Raw genomic sequence first — 15,300 nt, 5'->3', positions numbered from 1 at the left:
GTCCAAGTTTGAGTGCAGGCAGCGTGTAGCCAGAGCCCCTCAGGCTTAGTCACTTCAGGGACTAGAAGGAGGGAAACGAAGAGAGGACTGGAGAAAAGGATATACCAGGCCAGGAGGAGGGCGTATTCACAGAGAATGATTGGCATGGCGAGTAAAATTCTGGCGTGGGCATGAGAGACGTGGGGTGTGAGAAGGTAGAAGTAGTCAGCTTATTAGGCTTTCTTGCTAAAGGAAGGAGTTTGAATTTTGTTCTGACATTATGGAAGGCTTGGAGGAATTTAGCCAGGAAGAGACATGATCAGATCTTCATTTCAGGAGGATCATGATTGTGTCATGTCGAGGATCAGCTGGAGTGGGGCCCGCTTGGCGACAGGAAAAGCAGTTAGGAGCCTATTAAAGTAATCCCTGCAAGGAGTGATGAGAGCACGTTCTAAGACATTCATCATCTAAGTGATGAGTGGAGGATGGGTGGCTTTGAGGGACAGTAAGGAAGCAGGATTTGAATCTGCAGGACATGGTGTGAAACTACGTAGAGGTACATTTATAGTGTCAATGAACCCTTATTTGTGGAGTATAAGGAGAGGAGAAAAGGATGGTGAATTCAGTTTTGGGCATGCTCAGATTGAGATTCCTGTTGGGACATTCAAGAGAGCCCAGCACCAGTGCAAATGATAATAAAAATAAGTACTATTAACATTTGTTGGGTCCTTATTATTTTCCAAGGCTTCTGGTAAGGCTCCCTGATATATAAGCTGCTTTGAGGTGCTCAGATAGCAGGTGGCAGAGCTGGAACTCAAACCCTGGACTTGATCTGGAAACCTCTTAGCTGTCCAGTAGAGCTTTCTCTGCTGATAGAAGTGATCTCGTTTGCACTCTCTAATATGGAAGCTACACGTAGTTACTGAGGACTTGAAATGTAACTAGGAACTGAATTTTTGCTTAATTTAAATTTAAATATAACCACGTATGTCTAGTGACAAGTCAGCTCTCTGCTCGGCTATCTTTGGGAATCACCATGTCTACCACAATTGAAGCCTTGGGTGGGGATGAGACCCTGCAGAGACGTAGGGTAGTGGATTTTAATCTTTTGCGGGTCCCAGGCGTATTTGAGAATCTGACGAGAGTTATAGATCCACTCCTATGAATATGTAATATTATTGCACAGTATTTTTTATAAGAACTTCTGGGGTCCGTGAAACTTTGGCTCTGTTGGGATAAAGCTGGAAGAGGAAGGAAGCCAATTGGAATATAAACGCCTTCAGAGTGGAGATCGCATCTGTTTTGTTTGCTGCTCTATACTTAGTATCTAGATTCTAGAACAATGCCTGGTACATAGTTGGTATTTGATCATTTATTAAATGTGTGGCTGAGTTAGTCCTGGGAAACATTTCAGGACCAAGCAGAAGAGTGCATGAAATTCCTTAAAAAAAAAAGAAGAGAAAAGCAAAAGGTGGACAAAATCCAAGAACCAGGAGTGGATGGTGCCATGGAAGGCAAGCAGGGGGAAGCTTAAAGAATGGGAATAATCATCTATGTCAAATAAGGTTAGAACACAACAGTGGCCATTGGCGTAGGTAGTAAGAGCAGACCTGGTCGGTAAAACGAAGGAGAGGTGAGGGTACTGCCCAGATCGCAAGGGACTAATTCATGAGTCAGCGGTGAGGAAGTAGAGGCAGTGAGGGTGATATCCAATGGGTCTGAGCCCTGGTTGCCCATCTGAATCACTGAGATGCTTTTAAGAAATACACAGTTCTGTACTGGTCCAGACTCTTGATTTGGTAAGTTTGGGGACGGGTCAAGGAATCTGCATAATGAAACTCCCAGCTTATTCTAATACAGTTTGGATGGCAGTTCAGCAATCACCAAGTAGTGTGTTTTTTCAATAAAATATGGCCCTGAGTGGAAGGAAGGAGAAATAAAGGAGTTGAGGGAAAGAGTTTGCTTTCCTTCCTTCCTTCCTTCCTTCCTTCCTTCCTTCCTTCCTTCCTTCCTTCCTTCCTTCCTTCCTTCTTTCCTTCCTTCCTCCCTCCCTCCCTCCCTCCCTCCCTCCCTCCCTCCCTCCCTCCCTCCCTCCCTCCCTCCCTCCCTCCCTTCCTTCCTTCCTTCCTTCCTTCCTTCCTTCCTTCCTTCCTTCCTTCCTTCCTTCCTTCCTTCCTTCTACAGGTAAAAGAACTATTAAATAGAGAAGTGTTAATGAGTTGTAATGAGTTAAAAGATAATTTAACCAGAGTCTGAATCCTTGAATCTTGGACCAGCTAGGTTCCTAGGGGAGCCACGAAGCAGAAAATCCTGCTAACTTTGTAGACAAATGATCAGTTTTCACCCAGAGCATTGCTGTTTTCTAAGTAGTTTTTGAAAATGTTCAGGTGTGTTGTGTAAGAAGCTGGCAGTCATTGGCTGTGCCCCAAATCACATCTGTTTACTTTCTATTATTAGCCTGTCCCATGCTCGCCAGATGACAAACAGAAACGACTCGCTTTTATTCTCTGCTTCTTTGCTACCTGCCTTCCTTCCCCCACACGCCTTTTCTACTTGAATCTGAACTGGTAAATGCCAGTCACTTCACAGGTGCATGGGGTTCAGCGTGACAACTCAGCTTTCTCTGTTGTCAGTGAGGGTGTGACGGACCCTTCTATTCAGGTCAGAGGCTCTCAACATTTTTACCATCAGGGTCTCTTTATTGTCTTCCTCCCAAGCATTGGAGATTTAAAAATATTTCTGTGCCAAACTAACTGAATATTAAGTACAATTGATGTCCGCTCATTATGGCATACCTACCAAGGCCCAGGTACTCTCTGTAGGTGTCTTCGACCATTTATTTTAAAAATTTTTTAAAAATTGTTTTATTTTATTGATTTTAGAGAGGAAAGGAGAGAGGGAGAGAGAGAGAGAGAGACAGGAGCATTGATCTGTTCCTGTATGTGCCCTGACCAGCAAGATCAAACCATCAACCTCTGTGCTTCAGAAGGATGTTCTAACCAACCAAACTATCCGGCCAGGGAGATTTCTACCATTTCTACTCCTCACAGCAACCATTTAAAGCATGTGGTATACCCACATCTGATACTTAGGAAAGTTAAGTATTTTGCCCATTCTCACCATAAGTGGCAGTCAGGACTAGAACTCGTGTCTTTCTGACTCCAAATTCTGACCTCAGATACCATACTTGGATTACTCACAATTCAGTCCTCAACACAGTGGTACTGTGTTCCCATCCCTCAGGGAAACAGGCTATGAGCGGATAAAGGGTTCGGCCAAAGCTTCAGGGCCAGTAAGAAGCAAAGCTGGGGGTCCACACTGGTGTGTCCATCTCCATGCTAGTTCTGTGACACCACTGCCTAAAATAAGTTATTTCTTCATTTTTATTAATCAAAGATCTATATCAATCAAAGCAACTCTGAGCCGTTGAAGCTTCTGATTAGCAGCTGATCATTGGTGCTCACACACTGGATTGCTCCGACTCAGCCAAAAGCAAAGCAATGTGATAAATGAGTCTGCATCGCCCAAGTGTGGATAAATGTACAGTTTCCATTAGTCTCTGGAGATGCTAAATTATAACTGGCTTGCATATCCCTATCACTGCTTGGAATCTCCCGAATCTCTCAAAACCCCTTCTGGGCTTGGGAGGCCATGACCCATTTGGTGTTGTCCGCGAGAGAAAGAGTTCTTTCTATTTATGAAGCACTAACTCAGAAAAGATGCCAAATTCTGTCTCCCTAGCAGTGACACTGGACTTTCCAAGGAGCAAAAGGACACCTTGCTGTACTTTCTGCAAGTATGCTGGGTTGGGAGAGGGAGGGAGGGAGATCCGTGGGATCATGGGAGCTACCCAGCCTGCACAGCTGAGCTTCCTGGGATAGCCTGTAACACTCTGCCTTTTGATGTGTGCTTTGGCTCAGTAACAACGGATTTCCATGTGACCTTCTAGGATAAGCTCCAGGCACTAGCTTGCTGGTGGAGAACACAGCCAGGATTCCAGATTCACTTTCCTTCAGTTGGTTTCCCTCAGGAACATTCTGGAATTTACCACAGTCCAGTGCAGGAGTGGCCAATAGTTTTTGCCCCTGGGGCCAGATTAGAAAGAAAACTTTTCATGGGCCGGACGAAATATTAAAATTTAAAAAATGTTAAATACAAAAATGATTCATTTAAGTAAACAAAATTTTATTATGTAATTTGTTTATGAATAAATGTGAGAAAAAATTTTAATATACAATATTATTTTAATGAAAATATATTTTAATAAAAATATAATTACTGTATAAATATCCAAACTGTATCACAATCAATCGAAACAATATTTAATTAATAGAATGAGCAAATGAAATAATTATTTCGTTTTACAAACAGCCTGGGCACGTTTTCAGTTATCAACTGCAGCTATTGTCTATGCTACAATGCTATTTGATTCAGCACACTTGACCACAAAAATACCGAATTGTTTGACCTTGAGTGCGCACTGGCAAACTCCACCTAAAAGAATGTGGGTTTCATATTGCCGCTAAACATCAAACAGTTCATATCGAGTACAGATGAGTACAAAAGTTGTAAATCTTTATAATGGAATCTTTTTAAAAAATAAGTATCGTGAATCCATTCTACCAATTATTGGAAGTTAACCCTAGATTAGTCACACGTGGATTTCTTTTCCGCGTATCACTATCTTCTTAAATATCTCGATTTCCAATAATCAAAGATGCTTCCGCTTCTGAGTAGCTGAGATTTTAAAGTAGTGGAGAATGTTAAAAATTTAATTGTGGGCCACATAAACTCATTACGCAGGCTGGATCAGGCCCGCGGGTGGTATGTTGGCTATGCTTGGTCTAGTGTCTCGGAATTTAATTTATATAGTAGTTTTTACCTGTAGCATGAATTTGCAACAGGAGGGATTGAAGTCGACCCGGTGTCTTCTCTCACTGTCTGGGGTTGGGGTGGGTGGCACTGGTTCTTAGGCACCTTCTCTTCCCTGCGGTGTTAAGACAACCTTCAGTTGTTTGAGCCATTCCAAATCCTTGTTTAGAGGTGGTTTTTTTAAGGCTTTGTAACAGATATTTTCATCTTTGAGTACCATTGGCTGAACTTCCTCCAAGTTCTTCTCAACTTCCTTAAGCTACAGAGCCCAGACTGGACACCCTGCCCACCAAGGACTTGACTAAAGTGGGCTGGTTGGGGATGTGGCCCGTGGCCTTCTGGCATTCCATTCTCCCCTGCAGAAACCCTGATTTGGTGGTTGCTTTCTCATGACTGCAGGGGACTTGCAGATGTGTGGATGAAGCATAGTGAGCTATATTCAAGTGGTCTCTGCTATCCGAAAAGCTCACCTAAAAGTTTAGGTGAGAGGGTGAGGCAGCACCCGAGTCTCGGGGAATTCTGCTGGATGTTATTTCATGGGATTGAGTGGAGGAGTGGTTGGCATCCACCTCACTTATTTAAGGCTCAAATTCCAAAAATGGGAGGAGAGAGGACCAGACCCGCTGGGGGCTGCCAGGGAGGAGGGATCCTGTGCCCCTGGCAGCTGTTGCCATCATGGATCGATCTCAGTCCTTGCTGTTCAGTGTTCGCTGACAGCCCCTGACAGAAGTGTCTGCCACCGGCGCCTCGTCCAGTTCTTCCTAGCGTTGCCGTGTGGCCCTGCACAGCGAATGCTTCTGCCTCCTGGCCTGGGGCCCTTTATGTCCTATGACAGCATAGGGCCGGTACGTGGTAAATGTTTGGTCAATGGGAACTGGAATGCCTTTTCTTCTCACTTCTGCCTGTCCTGAATTTATCCAAATTTCAAGTGTCAGTACAAAAAACACAAACAAAAAAAACCTTGTTGGTGAGACAATTTCATCTACCCTGGAAGAAAGTGATCTTTCTCTATTCCACGTTTCATTTCATATTTACTTCAAAGAGCTATCAATTTCTACTTCTAATTGTAGTCACTTATATTGACTCTGCCTTATAGATTGTAAAGACCCTGAGAGAAGGATCCTTATCTGATTCATTGCTGTATTTCCCATGACCCAAAACAGAGCCATCCTTGCACATGCTAATTAATACCTAGTGTTTTTTTCCAGCAGTTGCTATGTGCAAGACCCTGTTTTTTTTCAGTTAGTTGTGCAAGGTAAGAACCGTCCTTAACACTGTCTCTACTTCGTAGGTAAGGAAAATGTCGTTCAATACTTGGCTCACGGTCTTATAAGAGGAAGTGGGGGAACTTGGACTCCATCCCAGGAAGCCTATTTTGGACTCGAGTCTTAACCGTTATCTGGATGCTGCCTCTTGTTGGCATGTGTGCACGTAGAGGGTGTTATAAAAATACTTGTCCAATGCATGAAGGTTGATATTTCTTAAGTTATTTAGAACCAGTGTAGTTGAGGGTCATCCACGGTTGCTTTCATCTGTACCATCTCCACTGTTTCGCAAGCGACCGGGAGGCAGAAGGGGATGCCCAAGGTTGGTTCCAGTTTTGGTTCTAGAAGTGCAGCATAGCTTGGCCTCTTTGAGGTTCTGGTTTGGAAGTCAACATTGCCCTCTAGTGGGATAACTTGCTAATATCAGGTCAGAATTATTTTTTCTGAAACCCTGGTAAAATTGCCATTTAGTTGTGGGATTCTCTTTATTGGCTTAACTAAGTTTTGATAGCCAGACGGAAGGTAGAGCCAGAAGAAAGAACCAGCCCCTTATTGTTTAAATGAAGTCAGATTTGAGGTCTTCTTTGAAGAGGCCGTAATACTGATCCTGGTCATTTGGGTTGGTTAAGCCCTGTTGGCTGCAGATACCCCTCCCTCTCACTTCTCACATGGACTGCCCACAGTCTAGACAGCTGTTATTCTCTGGAGCTGTGTCTTGTTTTGAAACTGGAGATTCGTTTCCTTTGGGTTGTGTAGAGGAGGGCGCGTGATACATGTAAACAGGTCAGCCCGACGTGAGAAATCCCAAGGGTCAACAGCATGATAGTGTAATTTTGTCTTAAGGAGTTCATGCCAGGCTGTGAGACTTGGCAAAGGGGAAATGATGAGCAGCCAGTCCATAGTGCACAAGTGGCAAAAAGTGCTTTGTGTAGACAGAGTAAGTGAGGAGAGAGGGATTGTGTACAATCTCAGTTCTTGGCAAGCAACTGAGGGCTCTGTGTGTGGTGCCGTTCTGGTTTCTTATGTTTGAAGATTTGATGTCAGTTGCTTCTAAGTTCATTTACTTATTGCTGAGAGAACAGAACATAAGTGCATGGTTATAGCTGTAACCACAAGAAAAGTCACGTGCTTGTTTGCTGTAGAATGTGCAGGGCCTGGAGCGAGCATCTGCCTGCACAGTTATTCAGGTTGCAGCGCAGTGGGGACCCAGGCTAAGGAGTGGATGCTGTAGAGCTCAGTGCATTTCACTGTGGTGGACAACTCTGGCAGAACAAGGAAACAACTCTGGTTTTACTGGAGCCTGGGTTATGGTGACATTTATGGTAATGGGAATTTACTGTAAAATTATGCAAAGCAGGGGTTTGCTGTCTTTTCCTGTAAAAGGATAGGCAGTGAATATTTTAGGCTTTGTGGGTCTAATGATTTCACTACTTATTCAGCTGTGTTACTCTGCCAGTATAGCAAGAAAGCAGCCATAGATAGTATGTAAATGAATGGGTTTATAACATGGCAGTTTGAATTTCATATAATTTTCATGTATCATTAAGTGTTATTTTTTGTTCCTCCCAAACATTGAGAAAGGTAGAAGAACCCCCACCCCCTCAAAGGCACACACCATTCTTTTTCCCTTTTCTTTTTTTTTTCAGTGAGAGAGAGAGAGAGACAGGAAAGGAAAGAGATGAAAAGCATCAACTTGTAGTTGCGGCACCTTAGTTGTTCATTTATTGTTTTTCATACGTGTCTTGAGTGAGGGGCTCAAGCCAAGCCGGTGACCCTTTGCTCAAGCTGGTGAGACTGCGCTCAAGCCGGAGCCCTCAGGTTTCGGACCTAGGACCTCAGTATCCCAGGTCGACACTCTCTCTACTGCACCACCACCTGGTCACGTGGCAGACACCATTCTTAACTCACTACTATACAAACCAGGATGCTTCAGATCTGGCCTGGGAATTGTAGTTTGGGGACTCCTGATTAGATGCCTAGAGTAGTTTAATTATTAGCCATTAATAAAAATTATGTCTTGCCTGACCAGGCAGTGGTGCAATGGATAGAGCATTGGCCTGGGACGCTGAAGACCCAGGTTTGAAACCCCAAGGTTGCCAGCTTGAGTGTGGGATCATAGACATGACCCTATGGTTGCTGGCTTGCTGCCCCAGGTTACTGGCTTGAGCCCAAGGTCGCTGGCTTGAGCAAAGGATCACTGGCTTAGCTGGAGCCCCTCAGTCAAGGCACATATGAGAAATCAATCAGTGAATAACTAAGGTGCTGTAATTATGAGTTGATGCTTCTCATCTCCCTCCCTTACTGTCTGTCTCTCTCGCAAAAAAGAAAAAAGAAAAAAGAAAAAATATATATATTTCTTCCTGAGCTGTTACGAGGTGTCTGAACAGCTTTTCTTTGTCTTGAGTAAGATGAAGGACAGTTGAATTCCGAATAACTTGAATGTAAGCATCTTAAAGAACTCTGTGAACTGAAGCTCTTTAATCATCCTGCCTGCAGGGCTTTAAGAAATGGAAGGGACTCCACCCTCTAATCCTAGTTTCACCCCTCAGCCTCCTCGGCCTTCCCTGGAGGCAGAGAAGCAGGTCAGGCCCTGACCCCATCAAGTCTTTTGCCCCCTCCCTCCATACCTTTCCTTTCTCACACGCCCCCAACCCAATCTACATCAGGTCCTTGAGAGCCTCAGCTGAGGTGGAAGAGGAATCCTGGAGACTATGAGACCCAGGTACAGAGAATGCGGGGGACAGTTGTCACTCAGGCCACGTGGCCAGGGAAGAGCATGGTCGGGGTCTTCCTCTTCTGCTTTAGGTGTGTTGGGTGGGGTTTTCACCAAATTTGTGCCGTTTCTCATATCCACCGATATCAGTACACTCTGTGCAAACTTACAGGAGGAACATGTATTTTTAATATTTAGTTAACCCCGTGTCTCTGTCAAGCTGAAGCCCGAATGGCCTCCCCTGGGTTGGGAAAGAAGCCATCCTTAACGGTCACATCCTGTGTCTTTCCTCAGCAGCCAGCAGAGCAGCCAGCAGAGCAGCCAGCAGAGCAGCCAGCAGAGCAGCCACGATGATGAGTCGAGCAGGTTCCTGAGTCCTCGGGCGCAGGAAGAAGGGTAAGCTCCCGTGCAGAGGGAGAGGGTGGGAGGAAAGATGGGGGGGAGAAATGCTGGAGTAAGACTGAGCTCCCACCATGAGTGAGCATGGTGGGGAAATGAAGAGAAGCAGGAGACTGCCAGACCTCAAGACTGGTGAGAAAGATGCCCAGAAGCGAGTAAGCAACATGATGGGACAGGTCCCGAAGGCTCCCGGTGTTCAGGAGGGAGACAAGTCAGCATGTGGCAAACCAGATACATTGGGAAGATGTCAAGAGGACTTGGGACTTGAGACACACCTTAATGCAGGGGTCGGGAACCTTTTTGGCTGAGAGAGCCATGGACGCCACATATTTTAAAATGTAATTCCGTGAGAGCCATACAACAACCTGTGTACGTTACGCATTATCCAATAAAAATTTGGTGTTGTCCCGGAGGACAGCTGTGATGGGCTCCAGCCACCCGCAACCATGAACATGAGCGGTAGGAAATGAATGGATTGTAATACATGAGAATGTTCCATATTTTTAACATTTTTTTTTAATTAAAGATTTGTCTGCGAGCCAGATGCAGCCATCAAAAGAGCCACATCTGGATCGCAAGCCATAGGTTCCCAACCCCTGCCTTAACAGTTGGGTACCAGAGCAGACTGGAGTGGAAGGGGTCTCTTGTGCCTGAGAAAAGCTGCTTGGCCTGGGGTGGCAGGTGCAGCACCCGGTGGCAGCGGAACACCAGGACTGGAGTGCATTGTAGGTGTCGGAGGTTAATGGAGAACCAGGTTGGACGTACGAGGTGCAGTGAGAATAAAGAAGTTCCCAAATGCTCACTTGAGGCTTTGAGGTGTGGGGGCCAGCCAGGATCTGCTTCGCGCGGTGCCTGTGAACCGTGGGCAGAGGCTCTGCTGTTGAAAGTTAAACTGTGTCCGGAGAAGGCTGACTGCGCTGATGTTCAGTAAAAAGAGGCTTCAGCTGGCATACCGCAGGGCTCTGCTTTGGTGTAGCTCTGTTTACCGTTTTTATCAACAAACTGGATGGAAAAGGAGAAAGTACTTGGACTTCATGTATCAAACTTCCGGCAGACACGCAGCCTAGAGGGTATAGAAAGCGCCAGTGATGACGGAATCAAGGTGTAGTATTATTTCCAAAAGAACTATGGGCAAAAATGAGGAGACCTTGTTGTTTAAAGTAAGTGAGTTATTAGGCCCTGGCCGGTTGGCTCAGTGGTAGAGCATCGGCCTGGCGTGCGGAAGTCCCGGGTTCGATTCCCGGCCAAGGCATACAGGAGAGGCACCCACCTGCTTCTCCACCCCTCCCCCTCTCCTTCCTCTCTGTCTCTCTCTTCCCCTCCCGCAGCGAGGCTCCATTGGAGCAAAAGATGGCCCGGGCGCTGGGGATGGCTCCTTGGCCTCTGCCCCAGGCGCTAGAGTGGCTCTGGTCGCAACAAAGCGACGCCCTGGAGGGGCAGAGCATCGCCCCCTGGTGGGCAGAGCGTCGCCCCCTGGTGGGCGTGCCGGGTGGATCCCGGTCGAGCGCATGTGGGAGTCTGTCTGTCTCTCCCCGTTTCCAGCTTCAGAAAAATACAAAAAAAAAAAAAAAAAGAAAAAAAGCTTGTAGTTGGGAGATCATCCGGCTGACAGCCCATGCAACATGGCTGATGCTTAGAGACCTTTCAAATGAGCAAGCAAGTTAAGCTTGTTTCCAAGCAAGAAGAGAGAGAGAGCTTTGCTAAACCCGTGCTTATATTTTGGGGCTGGAAGGATTAGCTTTCCTTTAAGCCAACCAGTCAATTTCTTTAAAATGTGGTTTCTCCCACTAACCAGTCAGATCCTTCTTCTAGGCTAGATTGACAAGCCTCTGTGGTGACCATTCTGACTTCCACTGTGCATGTCTTAAAGTGGGAGCACAGAAGCAGTCCCCTGCTACTACCCAGCACCCAGCACCAGACAGGCAGTACCTTGGAGACGTCCTTCCCAAACCTGAGTTCGGGAGGCTGAGGCACAAGGGACTCTAAAGTCACAATGGATTCCTGAAATGTGCAATTGAGCCTATTAATACTTTAGCCTTCTAGCCAATTAAGCTAAATGTGATGTTGAAGCTTCTTACTGAAGCAAGCTTTCCAAGTTTTATAAAATTTAATGTCCAACTCCCTTCGCTCTCTTTCTCCATCAAGATTTAGGTACCTGCCTACGTTAATAGTTTTCACTGTAGTCTGTACAAGTTTGATCACATCTGGTATCTGACGTACAGTCCTTTGGAAACGGATATTAATGGATAAAAACAATGAGGGTGGTAACTATATCATAAGGATTGGTGGAAGGAAAGGGGTTTAACCAGGAAAAGAGAAGGTTTGGGGTGACTATAACCACACTTATTAAGTACTTGAGAGGCTAAGAGATAGAAGTAGAGAGGTAGAAGTTATAGTGAGAAGGATTTGAGCTGGGAGTAAGGAAGAACTTTTCTATGGTTAGATTAAAGCAGCCCTGCAATGGAGTGGGCCTTGCAAGGTAATGAACTGTCCACTCCATAGAAGTGTGTAAGGAAAAGCTGGGTGGTGTGACATCAGAAGGACTCTGTCCTAGGTGAGAGGGTGGGACATCTCCTTTATAAAGCTTTGTGAGTCCTGACCCAGTTCTCTCAGTTGTTGTATGTTCATTATTAACCAGAATGAACAGTTTGGCTCATGAATTTAGACAGGGACTATATGGAGGCGTGGGGCCCCCAAGGAACAAAGACTACAATTCTTACTAAGCTACTTAATCAGTTACGATCCTTTGGCAGTTCCCTCAGTCTCTAGAGTGGCTCCTTTTCAAAGCTCTTTGGATTTCAACAGCCATGCTCTCCAGTTAGGAGAGCTGTGGCGTTCCCCAGCCAGCTCTCTTCCCTGTGTTGTGTGCCAGACACCTTCTGAAGTGTCCCTTCCGTTTCTGATCATGATGTCCTCAGTAGCTCCTATCAGCTCCGTGGTTGGCAGCTCCCCCACTGCCTTTGTTCTGTCTCTGCCGGGGGAGGCATTCCTGGGAGAGCTAAGTGCTGAACTGTGAGTTTCTCATGGCGACTCGGTCTTACTCTAGGACACGGGCTGCTCGCTAATTAGAGAGAGCTCTGCCTTCTGTTCCCATTTGGAACTGTGTATGGATATAAATTATATTCCAGCTCCTTCTCTACCCACTCCTCTCACCAAAGAAAATGTTACAATGGGTCTGCCATCTAAAACTTCTGCTAAGAAAAATTCTCTAGGTGTCTTCCCTGGTTCTTTCTCCCCATCCCTGGCCCACTGGGAGCTCCTTTGATGCTTTCTGGTGGATGGTACATATAGTTTAGCTCACCTTGACAGTATGGGAAACAGAGAGGGCTGTGAGCAGAAGTGCTTCCCGGGGTGGTTCCTATGGCCCCTCCCCCCTCAGAAACTAAGACTGGAATGTGTTCACCATGGCCTCTGTTTTCCTGGGGTTGGGGGGAGGGGACAAGTCTCCAGAGTACTCCTTAACCACCCAGCATCAGCTCAGAACAAACCCTTACAGCCTGCACCTAATCCTTTCTCGAAAATGTTTCCACCCAGTGAAGACACGCTCTGGGGCAGGCCAGGATCTGTGATTCACAGGCCTGGGGCAGGCGTGAGACATGAACTTGGGAGATGGCAGCAGTGGTGAGGAGCTGGCTCATGCTCCCTGCTCTGGGCCTCGTTTGATGGACACAGCGCCTTGCTGGTTTCGGCGGTGTTTCCTACACTGGCAAAGCCTTTCCGTGATCATCGCTTGTACTCTTTGCCACCCTCCTGGGAGGCATGAGGACCAGGTATTGTCATTGGGAACCGAAAATGGTCAGGTACGAGATAGGTAATATGGGCCCTTGTAAGTGGCTCCTCCTCATTCTCTAAACTGTGTGATCAGTTATCAGATGAAGGATAGTTTAATAGATCAGGCAAAAAAAAAAATTACGATTGATTTTTTTTCTATTTGAAAGATCAAAATTGTACTCTTTCAGTGTGAGATGTACTTTTACATTGATTTTTCATTTTCCTGCACAAGGTTCAGAATGGGTATAATATTTAGAGATAAAATTGCTCCCCTACTATGATCTTTAAAAAAATATGTCCACATTATGGCAAAGGGCGAAATGTCTCCATGTGCTGTCCAAACTTAAGGTCTTCCAAGAACTTTTATCCTCATTCACATCAGTTTCTGTCCTGAAAGAAAAATGCCTTTGGAACCATGATGGGGGCAGACAGAGGGTAGGGGGTGCAAGTTGGCAGTCATTTCCTGAGCAGGTGTGCGTCAGGGAGAAGGGCCGCTTTTAGGAAAGTAATCAATTTATAAGTCATGGGGATTGTCTCAGAGACAGGAATGATCTCCCCAGTTTCCAGTAGAAAGCAGACTAGATCTAACTTCCCGAGGTTATGTATATGTGTGTGTGTAATGGAAGACTGTACAAGACATTCCTCCATTCCTGTCCTTCTAGATAAAGTCAGGGGTACCGATAACAAACACCAGTTCCCAGATTCAGCCCACACTGAATTCAAGGCATATTTAGAGGATAAAATATCCAGAACTTGGTGATGGATTGGACATAGGGTATGAAAGAGAAGGGGAGGTCCCCAGAGTTAGTCCTGAGATTCCAACTTGCTCAGCTGGGTAGCACCACCTGTTAGAATGTGAGGAAGCCAGGTTTCTGGATGAGGCCGCACAAGGTAGCTCTCGCTCACAGGGGAAAGGATCAGCTGCTGTGAATAGGAGATAATGATAGGTGTGGATGCAGGTGAGTTCATAGGTGGTGTGGTAGGAAGGTGAGGAGGTTAAAACAGCATGCTCTGTTTTCTCTGTGTCGTAGGAAATGACATCATCTCCGTCAAGGATGGTGGAATGGGAATAGTGTAGGATCTGTTTGGGGGTTTCTTGTATCACCTTTTCTCTGACTAGCTTAGCCTGTCTTAGGAGAATGCTCCCTTTCTCCCAGGTGGGATGGTGCAGGTCAGCTGCATCCCACCTCTTCCATAGGTGCCTCTGTGGGCTGTGGTGCCTCTGTCCAGGCCTCGCTCCCTGGGATGCACTCTTTGGTTTACTTCCCTGCCTCCCCACTAGTCCCTGAGACCCTGGAGGTTAGAAACTGTATCTAATTTGTTTAGCACAGAGTCAGTGCTCAGCAGAAGTTTGTGGAGTTCATGAAGGAACAAATGGATAATAGATTTGGGGGCCAACGGGCAGGGCGGGCCCCTGGACTTGAAGCTGGGCCACAAGGCAGGCTCGTCACTTCGACCACTGGTCCAGCCACCATGTTCCCATTAAATGCAAAGATGTTTTCAGTTCCGCTTATTCTATCCCAGAAAGTATCCCGAAATAGCATCTTTCCAAAGCAGTCTAGCTCCATCTACCTTCGAGGCCGCTGAATTCCCGGCGGGCCGTGGACACTCAGGTGATCTCCCCCGTCAGCTCCCTCACCACGAGGAAGGAGCCCAGTATCAAAGCCTTGGGGAGCAGTGCTCGCCGCTCTCCCCCTCCTTCTCGCCAGCAGCTGACATCACATGCAGCAGCGCTCCGTCCTCCCGGCTGAGGACGACTGAGGACCAGTCGGAGGAGGAGAGGAAGCTCACCAGCTGCCCAGAGTGCTGCCAGATGTGGAAGAATGGAGGAGGGCTCTGTGTGGAACTGTGGCTTGGGCTGAAGGCAGAGGGGATCTTGGTAACACAAAGGGCTCCCCCCCGCCCCCGGCCCTCCACCGGCCTGTGTTTTGTGTTGAACATCAGTGGGGAGAGCTCCTGCACAGGAACCACGCTGGACAGCAGACGGAGCTGCGGAGGCAGCCCGTCCAGGCAGCTGCCGAGTGACTTCCCAGCCCTCAGGGCCCCAGCTGCCATGTGGCGGGCGCTCCCCTGAGCCCAGCATGGTGTACAACCTGCGCTCTGAGACGGTGTCTTGCAGCACAGCTGTGAGACAGGCCTGTCACTACCACGTATCTTCCTTGAGGAAGAAGCTGTTCTTTCTACGAGCCAAGTAGGTGGCAGAGGGCCCCTGGAGATGAGAGTTGCCTGGGACTCTTGACAGAGACAGGAGTGCTTTTGGGGTTGGCTGCTCAGGTTTGGGGATATTGTAATCCCTTGCCA

At 46.7% G+C, this 15,300-nt stretch overlaps 1 protein-coding gene across 5 annotated transcripts in view; it reads left to right on the top strand.

Moving 5' to 3' along the window:
- GRAMD1B (GRAM domain containing 1B) overlaps positions 1-15,300 on the top strand; it is a 184,114-nt gene that overhangs the window by 42,585 nt on the left and 126,229 nt on the right. For 2 of the 5 annotated variants that reach the window (XM_066365293.1, XM_066365296.1), the window contains one exon: positions 9,124-9,225. In XM_066365293.1, the coding sequence (XP_066221390.1) occupies positions 9,124-9,225 (102 nt within the window). The remainder of the gene's footprint in view (positions 1-9,123; positions 9,226-15,300) is intronic. The other 3 variants (XM_066365297.1, XM_066365294.1, XM_066365298.1) reach the window with 2 other exon arrangements.

The sequence above is a fragment of the Saccopteryx leptura genome, chromosome 2 (assembly GCF_036850995.1).
Source record: "Saccopteryx leptura isolate mSacLep1 chromosome 2, mSacLep1_pri_phased_curated, whole genome shotgun sequence".
Taxonomy (NCBI): domain Eukaryota; kingdom Metazoa; phylum Chordata; class Mammalia; order Chiroptera; family Emballonuridae; genus Saccopteryx; species Saccopteryx leptura.
This window is presented reverse-complemented; position numbering and strand designations above follow the sequence as displayed.